Genomic DNA, 23,084 nt, shown 5'->3' with positions numbered 1-23,084 from the left:
GCAAAACTGAATTGGCATGTACGATGTGTCTCAATGCTCAGCAATAAAGCCGCCGATTGAGCAGAGATGTAATGGGGCAAAGCTTTGGATTGGCAAGTGTACAGAATGGATGAGTGAGTAAGGAGAGGCAGGATTCAGCTCGTTAAAGTGGATGGAGAAAAAGAGGAGGGATGGAAGCAGGAGGAGGACGACAAAAAAGGGACAAAAGACGAGCGAGGACAAGTGGAAGGAGGAAGGGAAAAAACAGATATATAAACAGAGATAGCGCTGGAATGCAAAGTCGAAGTGCGGGGTGAGACAGCAGTAGTACAATTCAGCTTTGGCAGTAATGCTAAAGAGATTAAATTACCCCCAGCTCCACAAAAATATGAAGAATTTATGTTTTATTTCTTTAAATATGTCTGGTTTCCTTTTGTTTTCATGACAAAACAAAATTAAAACAAGATTGTGATGGGCACTCTTAGCCATGCTAGCAGTTTGGCACAAGTCACAACAGTCTAAGATAGTTGGTTTGTCCAGAAAGGCCCAAACTAAAGTAAACAAATACAGCAATAGAAATACTTTATTATCAGTATGTTATGTAATATATTGAGTGTTAGAAAATTATCAATTAATTAAAAAAAAAAAACAAGTCAAATTGAAATTAAATATTGAAAAACAGCAAAAAAAAACACACTCTATTATCAGTATGTTATTTAATATATTAAGTTTTAGAAAATTATCAATTAATTAAAAAAACAAGTCAAATTGAAATTAAATATTAAAAAAAAACAGTAAAAAAAAAAAAACAACACTATTATCAGTATGTTATGAAATATAGTGTTAGAAATTTGAAAAAACAACAACAACAACAAACAAACAGGAAAAAAGGGGGAAAAAAGGAGAATTTTAACAACAAAAAATAAAATCTTTAAAGACCTTTTCAACAGCCAACCACGATAGTCATTAAGGGCTAAAAAGCCTTACCTCAGCATATAAAAATTTAAAAACAATTAAATAACTCACATTGAAATTAAATATTTCTAAAATATGCAAACAAAAAACCCAGAAAACCAGAAAAAAGATGATATAAAATAGTTGAAAATTTGACAAAAAGTCAGAAAAAAGTTTTAAAAAACTGAAAAAGTAGAACCTAGTAAAAAAATAAATAAAAAAGGAAAAAAAAACAAGAATCACAATAAATATTAAAGAAAAAAATACATAAAAAGTTTTAAAATACTGAAAATTTAAATAAAATAGTTGTTGAAAAAGAAAACAAAATTCATTAAAGCCTATTTTTCAACATGTTAAAAAAAGAATGAAAATTTAAAAAAAAAAACATATAAAACTAATTAAAATGAAATATTTTAAAAAATTGAAAAAATAAAAAAGCCCAGGAAATTGGCAAAACAATGCTAAAATAAAATAGTCGAAAAAATTTGACCAAAAAAAAGTAAGAAAAAATATTTTTAAGAAATTGAAGAAATAGAACCTAGTAAATTTTGTAAAAAAAAAATACCTGAACATGAACCAAAATACATATTAAATGAAAATTAAAGTAAAAAGTTTTAAAATACTGAAAAATTAAAATAGTTATTAAAAAAGAAAAACAGGAAAATTTTTAGGAAAAAAACAGAAAAAAAAACATTAAAAATTAAAATAAAAGTAGATGTCTCGCCTTCCCAAATCAAGGAAAAAAGTAAAAGAATTGAAAAAAAAGATGAAAACAACTTTTAATTATTTATCAATTAAAAAGTTTCCTGATTTTTTTAGAACCACTGTCATTTTTGATTTAGCAGTAAATAGATTTTTTTAGTAGTTCAAATAAAGGTCCAAACTGATGTTTTTAAATAATTTTAAATAATTAAAAAAAAATGCAAGTCTGAATGTCTAAAAATAAAGTAAATAAATGACTTGACACCTGACCTTCATAACAAACTTAAAACTGACCATGCTAACATGCACACACTGACAATGCTAAAGTTCGATTATTCTGTGGTTATGTAGCTGTATGTTTCAGCTAATTTTGTTTAGCCTGTTAGCATGCTAACATTTGCTGATTTGTAGTACTTATAAATAGTGCTAGGCATGATGGGAATGTTGATTGCTATTCACTTATGATAAAAGCAATGCATCACCGGCAAATGTTAGCATTCTTTCACACTGTATTGCCATTAAACATGTTAGCATTGCCAGTAGTAGCATGTTAGCATGCCTGCTTTGCCAAAGCTGCTAGCATGTTGTAGTTTTTCCTTTTTTCGCCTTTTTTTTCTGAAATTTTGAAGATCTACACACATCACTTAATTAAAATATTTTGGTTTAGCTGATAATGAGAATAAATTTGATTGGTTGCCCTTCTGCACAGACTGTTTATTGCAGCATCAGTCCTGACTCGAGTCGTGTCAGCATTCAAAACCCCTGATGAACCCTTGTTGTGCATTTGCTGTCAGCGCAAATGTTTATCTAGAGTGTCGGGATCTGCATCCGGTTGCAGTCGCAGGCACACCACATACTTACTGTCAGTGATGGGCTCCATACAGAAGCCCAGCAGCGCATGCAGGAAGTCCACAATGTTATTGAGAGAGTCTTTGTTGACATACTCGCGCATCGTCTGTCGGAACTGCAGCTTGTCCAGCTTGTAGAGGCTGGTCAAGCAGTTCTGGGCCTGAGAGGGAAGAAATGGAAGCAAAAGTATTGTATCATGAGTCAGGGGTATCATTACATCCCTAGTTAGACTCTCAGCTCAGCAACCTTTCAGGATTTATTTCACTTTCATGCAACTTTTATTGAGCTGAAGAAGCAATACGGTTAATATTTAATAGTGACTGAATTTAGTATGTTGGGTGTTGGAAGCGTGCTGATTTGTGGAAACTGCAAACAGACACAGGCGAGGTGAGTTAAGGTAGAGCGAAGAGACTGACCTGCATCCTGAGGCGATCTCCAGACAGACCACGATGACCTTCGCCGCAGCCGTAAGCACAACCCAGTGACTTCACGATCTTTATGAGCATGGTCAGAGCCAGACGGTGGGTGCTGAAGCCTGAGCCTTCTTCCTTTATACCGGAAAGGACACAAAAAGGCTCAAACAGGAGGTTTATTTTGAAATCTGCCACTTTTATGAGTAAAAACACACCTTCTTATCATTGTCCTTGTTATTCTTCACATCATCTTTGCTCCCTTGCCCGCTCCCTCCACCACTTCCTCCTCCCCCTCCACCTCCGCCGCCATCTCCGCCTCCTCCTGAACCTGACCCAGGGACTGCCCCGCCTCCCTGGGCGCCTCCTCCAAGGCCTTGAGTGGACGAGTCTTTGGCGCGTGCCTCCTGGTTCTCCTTGTCTCCCTGCTTGGACAGCTTCTTGCCCATGCCGGGGACGACGCCGAGCTGCAGCAGGCAGTCGATGATGTTTAGGGCAACGTCACAGATCCTGGAGCTGATGTCATGACTGAGGACGGCGTAGAGAGCTCGCAGGACAGCCTGGAGTACAATAAATAAATCAAAAAGTAGAAGTAAGTAAGTCTTCAGTACAGTATTTACAAGCAAAAGTTACACTCAAGCTGTTGAGAGCCAAAAATGCCCAAATGAAACCCATTCAAACTGCTATTTTTTTATCTCACTTCCATTAAAGCATAATACATGCATTTTACTATATCTGGTTGTCAATCCGGGCTTTTGCCTTGGAACTGATCATTTCTACCATTCTCCACCAGATGGCACCATTTTGACCATATAAGGCATATGAAGAAAAAGCATGCTATATATTGTGGGTTTAAAGCTTTGCTGGGATCGTACCGTGAGGTCCAACATGCCGTTCTTCAACACAAAGTTGTTGGTCCCCTCGATGTTCTCGCCCTCCTCCAGACACGAGTAGTTGATGCACGAGTCAGTGAAGCTGCGCGGCAGGTTGGCGCAGGCCAGAGGCTCCACGGGGATCTCGGGGACGGTGACAGGGTTGCAGAGTTTTTTCATGTGCTCAGTGAAGAAGTCCGCGTAGCCCACATTGAAGGATGCGACTGTGGTGTTGAATGCCGCCATGGTGATGGTGGAGATCTGGGATCGGACTGTGATGGGAGAGGAACAAGGACTACTTAAACCTTGTAGAGCCTGATTCTTTTGGTGTTGGCATTCTTCCAGTTATACCAGACCTAACTTGAGTTCCTGGTTGTATCATCTTCCCACTGAAAGGCAAAACTGAGATTTTGATTATATTTAAGGACTCCAGCTGCTTCTTGGGTTTCCTCAATACCTATGTTTTAGTTTAAGTTGTCAGCAATTTATCTCTCAGAAAGTGACTTATTCAAGGCCTACAACTTCAATCTAGATCCCCAAGATTCCCAGCTTTTTTCTAAACTTTACAGCATATTAATAGCATCAGATTGTTTTCTCTTGTATAATAACCTTCCATATTCATAAGCCTTTGCTGTCAGTAAACCTAGCTGCATGCATGAGATGGACTGTGGAGCACAGCCAGTGCTATTTGTATGCCCTCGTCTTAGAATCATTAGTTATATAATGCTGTTATATTTGAGCTTAGCTGCCTCAGTTGGCCCAGCAGATCTGGTTTAATGATGTTGATGATTAGTGATATGATTATGCTTCCATTCTATTTTCATCAAAAAGTGTTTGGTAGTACTATAACACTGAGTAACTCATCATCTAAGTTAGAGGTGAACAACTTTGGTTACCAAGAAGGCTGCAATGGTTTTATCATCAATGCCAGAAGGCCAAATTGTTACAGATTGTTGGATATTCTCAGTTTAACTCTTGTGATTACTAATAATAAAAAAAAAAAAAAAAAAAAAAAAAAAAAAAAACGAAGAATATGTTGCTTTCCTAATAATCTATTATACCAGCATTTATGTTTTTGGACTCAAGTGCACATAGAATAGTTTATTTAGTGAGATAAACAAAGAATTAAGGCAATTTTAAGCTGCTTTTTTTCAAGGCAGAGAACATAATAATTGGTATTTTACTACTTAAAATATATATATATATATATATAAAATAATACAATAAAATGATAAAAAATAATTAGTTAATTAGGAATTTAGAAAAAAATACAATTAATATTGAAATAAAAGAAGTTGATAAATAAGTTTTAAATAGTTTAACAAAATAAAAAAATTAAAAATTAATCACATTAGGGAAAAAATATAAAAGAAGTTTTGATAAATAAAAATCTAGTCAAGAAAAACAAAATAAATAAAATTAGGGTAAATTAAAATAAAAAATGTTAAAATAAAACAAAAATAAAAGAAATTAAGAATGTAATGGAAAAAAAATCTAATTGTAATGAAATCAAAAAACTAAAAATACATTTTAAAACATAGATTGGGCATGAATTTAAAAAAAGAAATTGGAAAACAAATTTAAAAAATGAAATAAAAATAGAATAAAACATAAAAAAGAAAATGTAATAAAAACACATAAAAACAAATTCAGAATAACAAAATAAGTTTTTAATGAAATTGGAAAACTTAAGATAAAGTATATTTGAAACAAATTAAAAAGAAATTTAAAAAATTAAAAAGTAAACACAAATAAAAAAATTGAAAATTTTTTCAATCAAATGAAATTGAAAATAATTCTAAAGTTTTTTTAGGTTTACAATTTATTGTTATTTGAAATTGAGGTGGAGGGCCACATTTAATGAGTCGGAGGGCCACATGTGGCTGCCAGACCACCAGTTTCCCAACCCTGGTCTAAGTTTTGACCTTGCATATTGATGTGTGCTGATTTTATACATATTCAGGTCATGTTTACAGATCACATCCATAAAAAGTTACACTGAAAAATGTGTTTTGATTGGCTTGTGTGATACTGAAAAAAATCAGCGCAACTTATTTTAATACTGCCTTTTAACATTTTTTTTCTTACCCTCTTTGACCGTGTTGTCGCTGTGGCTGTTGGAGTGGTCAGGCATGTCCCGTAGCAGTGAATGATGGGAGTGAGAGTGTTTGGCGCTCAAGCTGTCGGCGTCTGCCGCCGTGTCTGTGCTTCCTCTCCGAGTGAATCTGCCTGGAAAGGACAAGGAAAAGAAAACATTTTATATTTATATTGGATTATTTTTTCCTGCAGTTATTTTAGGTTCTATTTTCGAACTGTCCTCCTTATAAGCCAAATTGAAGCAGCAGCTTAGCAGCTACATAACACAGTGGTGAAAGAGGGCAGGGGGTTCATAGAAAGGAGGCTTTAAAGCTCACTGACTCTTGAAAATGTCTCATTGCCTTAAGCATTTGAATCACACTTGTAAATCAGAGATAATAAGAAACACCAGTCTCAATGTAGTAACCTAAATCCCTCTAGATGGACAATACCATGACTCAAAGGGACCTTGGAGGAGACTTGTGACTCTGAGCGTGACTCTGCTTACCCATGATAGTGGCCTGCCAGCCGCTGCGGTCCAAAGCCCGCCGATCATCCCCCAGACCAGAGAAACTACCAAAAGAGAAGGTGCTGCGTGTGGGCGAGACGTCCAAGTGGTCCTCATGAAGCAGGAAGGGGACACCCATGCGGCGCTGACGCTTCTTACCGGTGTGATGGAACGGGATGGAGCCCTTTCTTTCACGGTCCTCACGTCTGTTCTTAAACTGAAAAGGCAACCCAGACTGAAGCATAAGTTTTTCCAATGGATAACTGCATATTTAGCTCTTTTCTTGCACTCAAAATGGAAAAAAACAATTCAAAAAAATAATGGACAGATACAAAACAGTTTGAAAAATGTGTTATCTATCATGTTTGGAGGCAAAATTAGCCTTTTCTGGACTAATTTTAATCTGCTTAGCATGTTAGCATCAGGAGGTTTGGCCCTTACCTTTTTAAAGATGTTCATGCCCAAGTCGGAGGCGAGGTCAGGGACTGCCTGTCGCCGCAGGTTGGTCAAAGAAACCTTTGCAAACGTCTCAGTACTCAGAGATTTTCCTTCTTCGTTGCATTTCAAGCTCATATCCTGCAAGACAAAGCACAGGGTAAAGACATGCAATGATGAACCACATAAATGAACCATTTAAAAAAAGAAAAACTGTGATTGTTCTTGCAAGCAGTCTCTTTGTACCTGTGTTTTGTGTGTGTTGACAAGTGAAGGCGTAGCAGCCACCATGGAACTGCTGCGTGGCCGTGGCAAAGGCGTGACCAAAGGTTCAGGCACACGCTCAGGCCTCTCCTCCAGGATCTGCCTCAGACGCTGCAGGTAGTACATCAGAGCCCAATGAACGCCCTCCTCCGTCCAGTGAGGCTGCAGCAGGCAACGCAGCACGGCAACGTCGAAGTAAGTGGCGTAACGCGCTCGCTGGGCGAGTGAGGCTGGAAGACCAGCCGGGGCTGAGGTCCTTCAAGAGGGGGAGGCACAAAAAGTTGTTTGGTTAGAAACACTGTCTCAGAAACTTCAATTCCTATTTGCTGAAACTTTTTGTCAATAGAAATACATTCAAGCAAAAACTATTACAGGAAGTTGAATTTGTGAAAAAAGAAAGATAAAAATCACAGTGAGCAGTGCTACCTACGTCCTGGCCTTGCCTCTTTAATAAAATCCGGAGTCTATAACTCCTCCTGTTCTCACAGATGTTTCATATGAGAGTTACACTAACTTCCTGTGAAACTGGCGAGATATTGAAATGCTCACCATTGCCAGTAAGGCCTCCTTTAGTATGATATGTCAGTGTTGTAGCTAAATATTGAGGGCTTTCTATCAAAATCTGAGCTTGACTGGTTTGACTTAGTAATTCAAATGAAGAAATGGCCGAATTGTGTCACTTCCTGTTGCCAGTAGGGGGTGCTATGATGAGATGTTTACATGTGGGTGTGTTCAGTGTGATACCATTGTCTTGCAAGAAAGAGCAGAAGATCACAGGATATTGTTTACTAAAGTTATAATGAGTTAAAGTTATTTGGCACCTTTAAAATGCCTTTTTTTGAAATTGAGATGAAGCTGGTGGACTTCCTGTTGCAATTTGGGCATGGGTCCAAGAGGCTTTTTGTAGGTCTTACTTTGACCCATGTGCAGACCAAAAATCATAACCCTTGGCTGAATTGTGTACAGGGGCTGAATATTTAGTAGGAAAATTTTAAAAATTCAGTGGTGGAAATGTGCAATTACCACAAGGGGGTGCTGTGACAAAGTAATAATATTAATGTATGAATGTATTCAGGATCAATGTGTGATCATTCCTGTAAAGTTTGGTGATGATTGACATAAGCACTAAAAGTTACAAGGCATTATTGGTGTTTTCATTGCAAAAAATGTACAAAAAGTTGTTAGGTTTGGGTGTCTGTCAAGGCCCCACCCTATGGTGAAAACTCACAGTTTGCACAAATTTTAACCTCCAGGTTTTCTAGTTTGAGCACAAAAATTCTAAAGTCAATCGGATAAAATCCCTTGGACGAGTTGGTTAAAATATGAAACTTGCGAATCACCAAAACATGCCGAAAATTGACCTTTAACTGTTTGTAGTGCACCTCCTGTACATTTTAGAGGATGGCCCCAAGAGACTTTTTTTTTGCATCTAATCATGATACACATGTGTGCCAGTTTTCATAGAAGTAACGCTTACCCAGTCCTCTATCTCACTTTGTGGTCACTGTGGGGCCCCTGCGTGATGGACTTGCACGATTCCACCGAAATAAGAAAATTTCCACTGAGGGAGATTTTTCTGTAAAGTTTGTTGAGTTTTCGAGCATGTTAAGGCCCCCAAATCAACAATTCTTCTGACTAGGGGTCTGGGGTCCTCGCTAACAAGTAAAAAAATAAAAACTGTGCTACTTAAAAATTTGGACATAAGCAGAGAGACCATAAAGACATTCAAAGTTAGTAAAATCTGAGAGATAATTGATTTAAAAATCATGACAAAGCATCTGAAATCTGAGTCTTTAGTCTGAGTTTTCTTCTTCTTGCTGTACAACACAATTAAATTATGTGATGGCCTTTCCTGTTCTATTAGTCCGTCATCAACTCCCGCCACACCACTTCATTAATAATGCATCAAAGGAGGATGGTAAACAAGGGCAGAGCCCCCCTCCAGCATCATTGGGACAGAGGGAGAGGGAGCCTAAGCCTACGTGAGTCCACTATAAATAAGCCTGAATGAAGGTCAGCGACTGGAGAGCTGCAGAGTGGATAGAGCGCCGCTTGCTGTGGAGAAACATATCGATACCATGAAGAGAGAGAGAGAGAGAGAGACAGAGGGAGAGGGGAAGGCATTTAATCTTAGCTGTCGTAATAAATGGAGCAGGAAGACATGGTCGATATCTACATGAATCACTTGGAGAGCGAACGGCAGAGGCAGGCTGGATCATGTTTCGCCGTCTCGCCAACACACACTCACACTCACACACTCTGCCTTCTGCTGTTGTGTCAGGTTGCCACAGAGACCGAGTGACGACAGCCACCTCCAGGGCCTCTCAGAGGAGAGGAGAGGAGAGGTAAGGAGAGGCCCAGCCCCCCGACTCCATGCGGTAAGAGAGATGCAGCAGCCAGCGGTTGCCATGGAAACTGCCTCAGCATCAGCATCACAAGCACTGGCGATGCAGGATGAGTAAGCTGCATTAATCACAGGAGCTGAATGATTTTATCTTCAGTGTCACAGTTCAGAAGGAGAGGAGGGTGAGATTCAAATTCAACTCCTCCTTTTGACCCTTAGAAGCATAAAATTAACACATTCTCACTAAAAAAACCCACATTTTTTTCTTACTGCAGATCTAGCTCACTTTCCTTCCACACATCAGCTCAAACTCTCCCTAAGGAGAGCAATTAATCCATCATTGTTAAAGCAGTGCAGCGAAACAATAGGGATAAATCTCTTCCTTTCCTGCATAATGTGACTGCTCACAAACCCCCTTTGGTGCTCCAGTGTGTCAGAATATAGCCAGCTCGGGGGAGGGGGAGTCAGGCTTATTTTGACTTGCAGTTGGTTGCTGGCTGTCAGAGGGATCATGGGAAGCACTCGAGTTTGGTTGTCAAATCAAAGCAACGACAAGCAATGAGTAATGGATGGCTTACAGACCTCCACCATGCTTCACCCACTTTTATTTGGGTGATTCAGGGTGATGACAGACAAGGCATGATGACATTTAAGTAAAAAACAACCCTCGAGGTTGTGGGAAATGCTAATATTTGGCTGAAGACTCTTATGTGGAGAGTGCATTGTATTCAGAGCACTTAAAGCAGGAATTATGCTGCAAAAATACATCATACAGCCAGGATTTTTTAAATTCATTTTTCTGTTTTGATGGGCAAAGTTAAGACAAGGTAACACCCAAGAAAGACCTTTTCATAGAGTCAACAATTTTGGTTTCTTCTAAGTCAGTATGCCAATTTGGCTGTGGACTGACCCCTAGTTTCAAAAATAGCCAGTGTATCCCTTTAATTAAATCATAAAAAGTGCTGTTTAATGCGTGTATGTTTATAATAAACGTCTTAAGAGAGTGTGTCTGTTTCCAGCAGCAGCATCAATGGCAAGTGAATGACACCAATTAAGCCTGAAGCAGAATGGAGGAGCTGGGGTGGAGGAGGGTTTCAAGAGCTGCTTACAGAGATACAGAGTATGGCCAGACAAGAGCAGTTTAAATAAGGCAGCATGAGAGCAATTAGAGCAAATCTACTTGCCGTCAGCTAATGAAGGCTTGCGTCAGATCAGCTGATCTCAATTACGGCAGCGCTTGACTTCATGGCCTGCCCCAACTGGCGCTTTATGCTTGATTTAATAGCTGAGAAGGCAAATAGACAATCATTTCCAGGTTTTTTGGGGTCGCTAATCAAATTTCAGCCCTAGCTACCACTGGCTCCGCCCCTGGAATATTACTGGTACTGCTATTTTCTGCCACAACCAATCAGGGAGTTGGAAAAATAGATATAATAGTTTTGGTTGCCAATCTGCTTACCATGCACAGCACTGTCACAATTTAGTCACAAAAAACACACCAATAAGTTTTTGTTGTCAAAATGTTTGTTTACAGAATTAGCATAGTAGCACCCCCTTGTGCTAAAACTATGAAGTACATCACAGTCAAGCACAAGCTTCATGTTCAAATGTCGGCCATATTTAATTAAAAATGTATACTCTACGGCAAGTGCTTCAGACCTGCCTCTTATATAACTTGATTTTTAAAGACGTGGTAAAGCAGAAAATCAATCGGGAACATTTGGGGAGGTTTTAACGGTATTAAAACTGGAAACCCTCAATCTTACTGCCATTGGCATCTTATGTTAAGAACAGCAACGATGTATTGATTTCAGGTACTTTATCATGCAACAATAGCAAAGAACTGTGCGTACTAACAGAAGATCTAACATCAGTAAAGGATGGACTTCTTCAGGAGTGCACCTGCCAGTCGGATTTTTACCTAATTATCAACAGAAATCTATTCCACTTCAGAATAAATGACAAATAAAGCATTTTCATGCAAAACAGTGTTTGTAATTGACCTTTTACTTTTTGTATTCTCAGATAATACTGTTGAACTTGATGTGAAAGCTACTTTGAAGAGTTTGAAGCTGGTTTGGATCAAAATTAAGGTGTCAGACAGGCATTAGAAAAATGGTTGACACATGGCTGAAACAGCCTTTTTAAAAAAAAAAAAATCCAGATCAAAGACTCAGACTCAGCTAAGTCAATCACAGTTAAGCTTGATCAGGCTGTTTAACCTCCTAAGATCCTGCATGCACTTAAGAGGATTTAACATCCTAGCCTTCCGACAACATAAGAGCAGTTTGTACTAATTTTTGAGAAAATTGTCTATACTGTAGAGTGAAGTTTGAGTAATTCATTTCAAATACTGGGAGATCTGTGATGAATTTTTTTTGAATTTTCATTTATAATTTTGGGAATATATCTTGGGAAATATCCAGAATTTTCATGAAAAATATGAGAGGTTTTTGTATATTTTTCAGCTTCATTGAAAGTGTTTTTGTGTTGAAATTTTTGAGTATTCGCGTAAAAAATGTGGTTTTGTATCTGGATATTCAGAAGAATCTTTTTTTTAAATTTTCATTTATTTTGTAATTATTTAGGAAAAATGTTTCTATTTTTGAGCAAATTTTATTTGACTTATTTGGGAAAACTGCTTCATTTTTTTTAAGTATGCTTATGGAAACTTGAGACATTTCTCTTTTAATTTCAGGAATTTGATTGGGAATTGAAATTTTAAATTTTTTGGAAATTATTGGAATTTTCAGGGAATTAGTTGGAATATTTTTGAGGGAATTTCCCATCATTTTTCATGGAATTTTGGGGGATATAACTGTATGCTTTGAAGAATTTGCTATGAGAATTTTTCAGGATGGTAAATAGAATTTTTGAGGGAATTTTTCATTAAAATATAGGCTTTATGATAAAATTTCATTGAAACATTTTCAGAAATTTAGGGGTGTTTTTTTATGTGACACTTTAACATAATATCTTTTTCATAACTTTTCACATATATTTTAGGCAGTTTCTTTGAAATTTTTGATACTGGACTTCTTTTTAGATCAAAATTAATTCCTGTTCAAAGTCAAGGCTGAGCTTTCAAACTTATGAGGTCCAAATTATCCCAAATAAGTGTGAGAAAATGAAAATGCATTCCAAACAAAAACTCAGGTGTGAGGAGCTAAATAATGCTATCATCCTTGTCGCTCCATCTATAGGGGTTGCAAAAATTGACATAATTCAAGCTTCTCATAAAAGCTTAAATATAGACTGATTTCCTATATTTGAAAGGAGGCTATCATATCTATAAGTAATGAGTAATGTCCAGTTGTTATTCTTTATGATTATGCCATTGGCACTCCATACTGGCAAGGATCTACAAGTTTTCTCTCCGTCTCAGCTGGTCAAACCTGCCTCATCTGCCAAATCAAGCACAGATTGAGCCTTTAGCCTGGCACTGGAGTCCACCAAACGGCAGACTGGCCGTGGGCAGACCGACTCAAACCATGCCGTGTCATGCCAGGCCAGGGACTCTGCCAGCATCAGACATGTAGCACATTACTTCAGCATAATTACACTGTTTTGCGGGCAAACGTCAGATGGGTCTCATGCTTGTGTGACGCTCCGTATGTGTGCGTGTCGAGTGAAGAAACAGCAGCGCTCGGAGCTACAGATTACACTGGGGAAAGGAGGAGCTATTCATATACGCCCGCTCACTGACGAGCGAGTGGAGCGAGCTGTGTGCAGTGGGTTTCAACAGACGCCGCTGCAGGGAGAAATGTTTAGCCATCAACAAGACAGTGGCACCAGCTCGGTGTCAGCGTGGGTCACTTATAAATCACTGCACTGCTTCAACACAAAACCCGCTTCTTGGGTTCCTCTCAGGACAAATGATTCATTTATAGAAGCTTTTAGAAAAGTAGCTTTGTTTTGATCCTGTTGAGTTCCCACTGATGTTTAATAGGTAGTTTCACAGCATGATTTCACTCACTTAAGATGTTTTATGAGCATCATACACTAAAAGCACATATGTATTGCATTATTACTTTAACATCTTGTGAGAGCAGCCAGTTTTATTCTCATTGATCTTTTGCATTTTGTTCCTATTGTTGCTGGGCTTCCACCTTTCCTCTGTATTTGTCTGAACAAATCTAAAGCAGCTCTAAAACAGCTAACAGGGTTTCAACAATCTTCTTGCATGAGTTCTTTGGGGGTTTAAAAGCAATCATATTATACAAAGCTCATTTCCCTAGACTTTGTTACCATGCTGCAAAACTCCACATTAATAAATGCTACATAAATGCTCCAGGAGGAAGTATTACAAGAAAAAAACACAGTTGGAATTGAAAAACGTCATATTTAACAGGCAAGCTGGGTTGTTATGAATCAGCATTTCTAGTGGAAATCAAACAGTATCAATATCAACTCATAAATTTGCACAATTTTAGGAATGACTGTCACAAATACATCTTCACTATGGCCCACTATGTTGTCTGAGCTGCTCATTATTGCTTTAAATCCCAGTTTGGAATAAAATAAGTCTTGCCCCTGTCCCCCTAACACTACAGCCTGTTAGCTGATGTCACCATCTTCACTGAAAGTTAACAGCCAGCAACATGCTGTGTTTTTGTTCATTGTGAGGTAAATTTCCTAAATCTATCAGCCACTGTGGCCTACATGTCATTAAAGGCATCATAATAAAGAAATTTGTGCCAGAAAACAGTAACTTGAATCCCCAATTCCAGTCTCTTCCCCAGCACTGAGCCAGGCAACTGTGCCACTGCCAGAGTTTACCATAAGGTCAGGGGGTAGGCTAATTCCTGGAGTGCTTGTCTATTTTTCACTTGATTAGGGGTATAAACATCTAACCTGAAGGTGTGTTTTAATTCACCTGTCTTTGATGACTAAAAGAAATGGGCAATGGCTTTGTCTCTCTCAAAGCAGCAACACTTCAATCCCTCCTGTATGCTAGCATCGCAATGCTAAAGTTTAGTAAAGTGTCTGATCGTAGACACGCTCAATTCCTGCCAAGTCTGTCAAAATAAAAGTCCCTAATGCCAATCAGCATTGAAGAAATGGAGTGTTTTTAGCAGCAATTTGACGACAAAGATGTTTCATCAACGGGAGAGAAACAACCTCACACAAGTCAGAAAGTGAGATATAAGGAATAACTGATGAGTTAAATACAGTATGAGAAAATGGAACTTCAACTGACATGCCCACACCATTTTTCATGATTCTAAAGCTAAATTTCATAAACTTAGAGGGGTTTTTCTTGACTGAAATTTGAACTAAGACACTGGCCTGTCAAACAAAAAGTCTAAAATAAAGATTTTTAAAATCAATTAACAGGGAATTTAATGTAACTGAGGGTTATATACCATAAAAATAGAAAGAAAACGTCAACAAAGAGCTCCGTAGAATGAACAAGACTGTTCAAACTTTGTTCAGCCAGTAGGAGTGCTGTTGGACTTTGACTTTTAACCCCTATTTTCCACGTAGACCTACAAAAAAACCTTTTTAATTTATGGATGTAACGTATATGCAGACGATACACTACACTGCACAGATTTTAAAGTCTTCGGATGAAGGTATGGTTTTCTTTTTGGGGGTTAGACTTCAGGAATAAGACTGTAGGATCTGTTTTGAATTGCTGGAGTAAAAACTACAGATTGCTATGCCATTATTACTTCTCAAATAAAGGCATAAAAGCCCAACAAACAAACCAAACAAATAATGAAAGTGCCTCTTCCTCTTTATCCTGACTACTTGTATAAAAGAATAGGAAGTAGATGTTGAAGAAAAACATATTCTGCAGCAGCCTTGTTGCGTTTATGCCCTTAGTGACACTTCCACTTCCTGCTCTTGTCTAACCACAGGCTTGATTTAGCATGAAGCTCGAGCACAACTTTCAAATGTAAAAATCAATGACCCACTCATGACCAAACACCACCCATCTCACTGCCTCAGGGGGGTTAAATTGATTAACGCTGCTCACTTTTTCTTAGAAGGGCCTTTCACTGGTGGGGGTTGCTGCTGGGAAGGGCCACCTTTCTCCACCGAGTTACCACGACGACAGCTCTGCTCTCCAGCTGAAGGGGAGGAGGAGTCCGACTGGGCGGCTTCGCAGACCACCTGGAAGCCCTGTGGGTGGGAGAGAGATGGACAGATAGCGTAGATCCACAAACAGACGCTGATAATTAAAGGCTGTGAGGCTGCAGTGAAGGTTCTGTCATGACCCTGGCTAACTACGCTAATGCTCCCGGATGGCGGTGCTAATGAATATTTGCAGCTAGCCTCAGGAGGACGCTGAACAGGGAGGGGAAGAGCCTCAAATGGTTGCTTGAACACATTCAATCAACATGTGGGGCAAAACCACATAATATCTTAGCTATGAACTCACCATGGGGCCCGGGTTGGCTGATCCACAGGGGCTGCACTGGTTGTTGACTGGGGAGTTCCTCTTGGCTGTTGAGACAAGCATAGCGGATTACACGTCTTAATTAGGAACAAACAAAAATAGATTTACTCTTAAAACGGATTCATACAGCTGTCAGGAGGGATTCTATTTCCTACCTGTGACAATGTTTCTGACAGGTTTGATGAGGGCGGTGAAGGCAGGGATGTCTGGTTGTCGGTGCTCCCACATGGGCTGCCAAATCACCAGACCACTGGCCAACCGGAAGGTCAGATCAGACTCCTATGAATAAATATTTCTTATTTCAGTTAAAGAGGAAATCCAGTCATCTACCAATACACTGCAAAACTTAAACCTCACAAAGTTAGCTAGCTAACCTCTAGTCAAAAATGTCTCACTACATTCAATGCAACCGAATTCCCTGACTGGTCAAAATTAAATTCTTAGATATCAACATTACATCCTTAATTCAATAAATATAACAATTATGAAATATGGTAAAAGGACTTGAGCTTAGTGTGTAGTCTACAGACACATGGACATGAGAATGTAAAAGCTGGGGCTCGAACCCCCAATGGCTGATAGACCAGGTCTATCTACTGGACCCCAGGCCACCCAGGAATATAAATACCTTGTTTTAAAGTATCTAAAAAATGAACAAACGTAAGACAATAAATACATAAATAAATAGATTTTTAAAAATACATTAAAATAATAAATAAACAATAAATAAATAAAATAATTGGAAATAATCTGTAGTTTTTTTTAAATATCAAAAAAAAGTCTATTAATGTCCAAAATTACTTGTATAATATTTTTGTATTTTTGTAAAATAACAATAATAACAATTTCTAGATAAAACTGTTTAAAATGTCTCCATATAAGCTATCTTGAATACAATACTGTATAAAACAAATAATCATTCTATACATAAATGTACCTCGAAATAAACAAAAATAGTTAAATAGCATTAAAAAAATAATGAATCCCAAAAGAAATTCAAAAAATAATTTAAACAAATAAATCTATTAATAACTGTACTTCAAAATAAATAAAAATGTTTTTAAAAAGCATAATAAATTTATCTAAAAAAAAAAGGTAAACCAATCATTTAATAAATGTATCTCAAAATAAATAAAAATAGCTTAAAAAAACATTTACAAATAAATGAATCCGATAATAAATTCAAAAGAGAATTTAAACCAATCAATCAATTAATAAATGTATCTTAAAATAAATTTAAAAATAGGTTAAACAAATCAATCAATAAATAAATATATCTCAAAATAAACATAAAATAGGTTGAACAAATCAATCTATAATTAAATGTACCTTAAAATGGATAAATAAATGTGTAAATGCATCTCAAAATGAATGAAAATAGGTTTCAAAAAAAGTATAAAAAATGTTGAAATATATCTATAAAAGGTGACTGACTTATTGAATAATCTTTACTTTTTTATCTAACTAGTATACAACAAAATATATTCAAAAATCATAAAAATGAATGAACAAACAAACAAAAAAATCCAATAAATATTTTCATGTGAGAAATTCTAAAACAGGTCAAAAGTGTATGACGTCTTTTGATTATATATATATATATATATAAAGTAAAATGTCAAAATTGATAAAAGTATTCTTAAACTACGTAAACAAGGTTGTTTACCTAGATATGTTTAGTAAATGTTATCATATACAAGTGTAATAATTGCATTTTTCCAGTGTTTAAGCAGCAGGCACATTTCCCAATAAACAAGACAGGTTATGACTTGAAATGTCTCGGGATCTCCATGGTTTTTGATTCTTGTGGTTTGATTTATGCTTACAAGATACATCTTTTATTGTTTCTTACGGGTTAAACATAGCAGTCCCCAGGGTGTTGTAGCCTGACCTTTGAGGCTGTTTGAACACAGGGATCAATAACTGAGAGGTGACCCTGATTATTGACTGCAAGGAGAAGAATTTTATACATAGGCCTAAAGTTATTTTTTTAGAGCAGGTTAAATAAAACTGGCCCTGAAATTATTGAAAACTGTCAGCAAATCTCTTTTTGAGATGGGAAAATACATTCTCCCTGGAGGTTGTTTACATTTGTTCCCTCAGGCGCTGACCTTTATCCGATGTATAAGCGGTGCAAACAGGAACACAAACAGCTCCACCGTCGCCATGCTCTTGTGGAACAGCTTGGTCCGAGTGTGCTCATCCTCCTCCAGCAGGGACCCGCTGTGCTGTGGCCCCGAACCCCCGAGGGCAGATCCCGAGCCGGAGCCGGGAGCCCCGGGGGATGATCCCTGGTTCCCTACAGGCTGGAGAAAGGCGCTGCTGCTGCTGCCGGCGGACCAGCCGTGGCCCAGGCTCGGCTCGTGGTTGCACTCCTGGGCGGCCTCCAGCAGCATCCAGTGCAGTGTGTGGAGCAGTTTGGTCTCAGCCACGCCAAGCTTGTCCTGGTGGCCTGTGGGGTCAGAGGTCGAGGGTTAATGGTGAGTGCTACTTAGCGAGGTGACAAATGGATGGAAAAACAGCTCTGGTGTTGAGTGTAAGGGCATCCATGGAGGTTTAAGTCATTAAATGATGGAAGTTTTGATCATTTTTCACCTAAAACAGAGAATTAGAGAATTATTTGACCTTGAGGATCAGGTTTTGTACATGAGATACATTTTATTCCCTTTTTCTGTCAAGTCTGGCTGCGCTGTAACTGCCCTCTGCATGTAAGAACAGAAGTTTTGTGCTTTGTTCAATGAGGTTAGCCTGGAAAACGCTGTCAGCTCGATGCCTAGAGTGCTGCTAATGTGTGTCCTGCTCTTACTCACCAAGCTTGTTCCTGTTCGACAGCAGGATGGAGGTGCAGTGGAGAACATGAGGCAGCGCCGCCTGGACCAGCTCCCAGCGGGAGATGCTCTGGATGGCCTCTGACAGCGCCGGCGACAAGCCATGGAGCTTATTCTCCACCAGCACTCGCTCAAAGGACTGGGGAAGCAGCCAGAGAGAGGGAGAGAAAGAGACATCAGGCAGGATCTAAAGCTGCTTTCTTTGACTATCTAAATGTCCCACATGGCCCCCGAGCGACGCAGCGCCTGTGGGGGAGACACAGGCAGCTCTGTTTGGATCCAAAGGGATCTGGAAGAGCCGTCATTATGGATATGAGTTTCCGAAAGGTCTGGCTCTGGGGTAATGGGAGGAAGCAGGGGGAAAAACTAATTTGCTAAATGTAAAATCAAGAGCCCACTTGATTTGCAGGTGCATTAAGGTGAAAAGAGATTACAGCAGAGTGCAGGGGGATTATTTTACTGCATCATGCACATGTGCATTATGAAATTACTTACCACGCAAGATGCTTCATACTGTTTCCCCAACTTTGGACGCAGAAATGCACTGAAAGGTATAAAAAACACGATTCAGTGAGGCTTAAGAAGCATAAATGAAGTTTAAATCTTCTCTATCATTTAAGAAAAATACACATGCATTGGTTTCCTAGCAGAATATTCATTGTCTTTGGCCTAGATGCAATTAGGGCTGGGCAATACAGACCAATAATCACATCTTGATATCTACACTCTTGTCATACACTTAACCAGAAAAATGTTTATACAGTTTATATGGTGCAGAAAGCTCTGCACGGCTCCCTACATTTATGACAATGCATATCAAATACAATAAGATTAGTCAAAAAGCAATTAATCCATAGTAGCATGAATCTGAATTTGATGGTGCAACAAGCTTTATGCTATAAAGGAGGTAGCTGGGGTGGAGGATGTAAAGCTTTGCCCGCAGCGGCATTAATGCAAGCAGGGATTAGTGATCGGTATGTCATATACCACACCCGCTGTGTTGAGAGAAAGAGCTGTGATTGGTTGATAAGTCGTCAGCTGATTACGGCTGGGCATACAACAAGCGTGTCCTGCATTAACTAATGCTAGGCTTTATTTATCTGCATCCATCATAGCTTTTTTTTTTTTTTTAATCTGATATCACAGTAACATGTGGTAGATGTTTCATCACATTTGGCTTTTCCACTTGTAAAAGTATGACATCTAGCGCTTCTATTTTGAAGGCAAAGAAACAGAAGTATGGCACACTGTCAGGACTTTGACAAAAGTCAGAGCGTAACATTGAAAACATAGATGTGTATAAGCGAATAACACAAGTATCTCCATTTTTTGAAACAAGCAAAAAAATCTCTGCTGGGTGAGGAAACTAAACAACAAAATTCTCCTGTTGGATGCCCTCGATGCCTTGTCATCTCAGTCTCTCCTTGCTCCCTGTCAATGTCAACATGAGTGATGGAGAAAAAATGTTGAACCATGTCATACCGCATAGTTTTTGGGCTGATTAGGGATGAATTCCCAACATATAAGAAACCTGCTGTACTAAATTACAACACATATTTGATGCTTCATTTTGGTACCAACACAACTCCAAATTTTTGTGATTTATGAGCCATCGTTTTCCTGTCATACACTCAGACGCAACACCATTATATGAATTGTATTTGAACCTCTTATATAAAGACGTCGCACTCATTTCCTTTCCTTTTATTTTTGGCATCTTTTTTAAGATATTTCAGAATAATTCATGATATTACGACAACTTTGATTTGCCTGCTGACTTTTAACGCACTTTTCAGGGATGTACGTATTAAATTTTTGCTGATATCTGATATGCCAATTTTTTCAAATTAACTTTAGCCGATACCTACATTCAAAATTTCAGTCCTAAAAACACATATGGAAAAAGATTTCAACTGGTGTAGATCTGTTGTTTCAGCCTAAAACTTATTTGTACGTACAAACAATATTTACAGTTGATATAGACCGAATTTCATAGCCAATATATCAAAAAATCAGCTGAAACTTTATCTGCCGATACAGATAATTCATTTTTAAGCTAGTATCAGCTGATATCAGTGTCCTACCTACAACAATGTACATCTCTACTTTTTTAAATCCCGAAAGTGTCGACAATTTAGGCACAAGCACCATGTAAAAATTTATGTTTTAGCCGATATCAGATAAAACCCCAACAACACCCAAACCTATGGCTGGTACAGATTGTTCCAGATGCTTGCTTTTATCATGTACATCTGATATGAGGACATTTATTACGGACAAGCCTCAAAATTGTGAAAATATAACGGTGATTTTGAAAAAGCAGTCGGAACTGGCAGGAAAAGCCCTCGCTCCTTGCTAGTTCCACCCACTTTTCCAAATGTCGCTAACGTATTAATTCAATTTATTTGGTGCTTTCTCTCTTTTGGTTAAATATATGACAGAAGATTGTTAAATGTATGTACTTTTGATACCATTTAATCATTTTGAAAAAAAAAAGAAGCAAAAGTATGGAAAAATTTTGACAACCTCAATGTATATGGAAATGTTGACAATGCTTCTGAGCAATTTAGACAGTTTGCAGTGAAAATAACACATTTTACAATATAGGGTGTGGAAGACTTTGCTTTTCTTTGGGCTAATTAAAGGCTCTTGAATCTCATAATAAATGATCAAGTGTTCAATAATCTTACTAGTGTTAGTAATAATCAATCTTTTTACTGTGCATTAAGCCCGGAATCTCTTTGCCTAAGTAAACATCAGCATCATCTGTATTGATAACCCTGTATGTCCTTTGAAAACATAAACATAAATGTCAGTAAGTCGACATAATGCCCAGCCCTACTTGCCATGTAAATTTGTCTTACAGGTGTGACATCATGCAGTCTTCAGCCTTTCACATTTGCAAAAACATGCAGACAAGCTCCCTCCATGTAAAACCCTGACTTGACACTGTCCATCTGTTTGAACGTCTACTCTGCTAAGAAATGCGGGCGCCTTACTGTCATATCCATGATCCTCCGTTTTTCCAGCAATGCCAAACACCTGTTATCATTGCCACTGATGCTCACTAACCTGGTTTGCCTCCATAAGAAGGTCTGGATGGGGAACGGTATTCCTTTCCCGCACTCCGGCTCGTTTTCATCCAAGCTTTTCCTCTTCACCATTTTGGCCGGGTCCTGCCTGTCTGCCTTCCCTTCCCGCCCGGCTGTGTGCGACCACCGGGACACGTCTGCCCAGGTGACCAGCGAGCTTCTCCTCACGACATGACTGGGGCTCGTCCTGCGGAAAATGGCTGCAAGTGTCGGTCGATCGGCGGCGGTAGAAACACAGAAAGAGAGCGAGGGAGAGAGAGCGGAGGGATAGAGAGAGGGGAGGGGGGCGGGTGGGGGAGAAGGAAAGGGAGACAGCGCTCTGATTTCAGCACCACCCTCATCGGACAGCGACAGTTGATCGACGTGCTAATTTATGGTCGGCGGAGCTTAAAGACGCAGCGCACAGCTGGAACAGATGTTTCACCAAGGCTTACATTACAACAAATAGCACTGTCGGTCTGCAATACAAACAGCTGTAAACAGACATCCGGATGGTGTATTCACCTGAGGGATAATCCGTCTTTAGAATATCAACAGGTTGTTTAATGACCCAGGTGGTGGACCAGGTAGATAGGAAAAGACAGCGCTGCAAATCCATTGAGTACATAGAGATAATCTGCTGTAAAGTAACAGTTTGAAACCTAAATGTTGTATTCTGATAAGTTAAGACGCTGCACTCAAAAAATGTACATCTGCTATCAAAAATTAATCTAACTGCCGTCAAAATGCATTGTAAGTCTAACAAAAAACTGATTTAAATACTTTATTTACCTACTTTAACTAGCAAATAGTCACAAAAGCCCTTTACATATTTTTTATGAGTATTTTGACGACGGTTTTATGTGGTAAAGAGTGTTTCTAGTAATACAGTTATATGTGAATTTTAATGTTAAGTCCACGGACAACAGTCGACGCCATTAAGATGGTTTTTAAAAAAACAGTTGAACATTTAGTGTCGAATTTTGCCGGTTAACAGTTAAAACTTTCCAAGAAGTAAAAATAGGCAAAAAAATAATGTATACGACACTGAAATATACTTAAAAAAAACAAACACGCTAAACGTTTAAATCAACAAGAGAAAACCGCGTCATTTTAGGTGAAATGTCGATTAGCTTCCTACGCCATAGCTAGCTACTTAGGCTAACCGTTAACGTTATATTCGAAAGCTACATTTCGAGCTAACGAAGGACGACGATTTCGTGGGGTGGAGTGTTTCTAGTATAAAATTAACAGTAAATAAACTGTTTTAAGGTACTTCCACTGATTACAGTCAGTGCCACTGAGATGTTTAAGTTTAAAGGTTAAATAGAATTTGACCCGATTAGAAATTATCGTAACATGCCGGGAAGTAAGAATAGGCAGTTT

The 23,084-nt window shown here is 38.4% G+C and overlaps 1 protein-coding gene across 12 annotated transcripts in view; it reads right to left on the bottom strand.

Moving 5' to 3' along the window:
- Window positions 1-21,855, bottom strand: part of LOC121506005 (protein unc-80 homolog) — a 68,364-nt gene extending 46,509 nt beyond the window's left edge. For all 12 annotated transcript variants that reach the window (XM_041781472.1, XM_041781473.1, XM_041781475.1 and 9 more), the window contains exons 1-15: window positions 21,700-21,855; window positions 19,123-19,171; window positions 18,610-18,766; window positions 17,911-18,251; window positions 15,955-16,078; window positions 15,782-15,846; window positions 15,377-15,522; window positions 7,032-7,305; window positions 6,792-6,926; window positions 6,351-6,567; window positions 5,855-5,995; window positions 3,770-4,038; window positions 3,113-3,454; window positions 2,901-3,032; window positions 2,497-2,644 (exon numbers count right to left, since the gene is read on the bottom strand). In XM_041781472.1, coding sequence (XP_041637406.1) covers window positions 2,497-2,644; window positions 2,901-3,032; window positions 3,113-3,454; window positions 3,770-4,038; window positions 5,855-5,995; window positions 6,351-6,567; window positions 6,792-6,926; window positions 7,032-7,305; window positions 15,377-15,522; window positions 15,782-15,846; window positions 15,955-16,078; window positions 17,911-18,251; window positions 18,610-18,766; window positions 19,123-19,171; window positions 21,700-21,791 — 2,632 coding nt within the window. In that variant the 5' untranslated portion in view covers window positions 21,792-21,855. The remainder of the gene's footprint in view (window positions 1-2,496; window positions 2,645-2,900; window positions 3,033-3,112; window positions 3,455-3,769; window positions 4,039-5,854; window positions 5,996-6,350; window positions 6,568-6,791; window positions 6,927-7,031; window positions 7,306-15,376; window positions 15,523-15,781; window positions 15,847-15,954; window positions 16,079-17,910; window positions 18,252-18,609; window positions 18,767-19,122; window positions 19,172-21,699) is intronic.
- Window positions 21,856-23,084: the final 1,229 nt, after the last annotated feature.

This window comes from Cheilinus undulatus, linkage group 24, assembly GCF_018320785.1.
Source record: "Cheilinus undulatus linkage group 24, ASM1832078v1, whole genome shotgun sequence".
NCBI lineage: Eukaryota > Metazoa > Chordata > Actinopteri > Labriformes > Labridae > Cheilinus > Cheilinus undulatus.
Note: the sequence above shows the minus strand (reverse complement) of the source record. Positions and strands in the feature narration are given on the sequence as shown.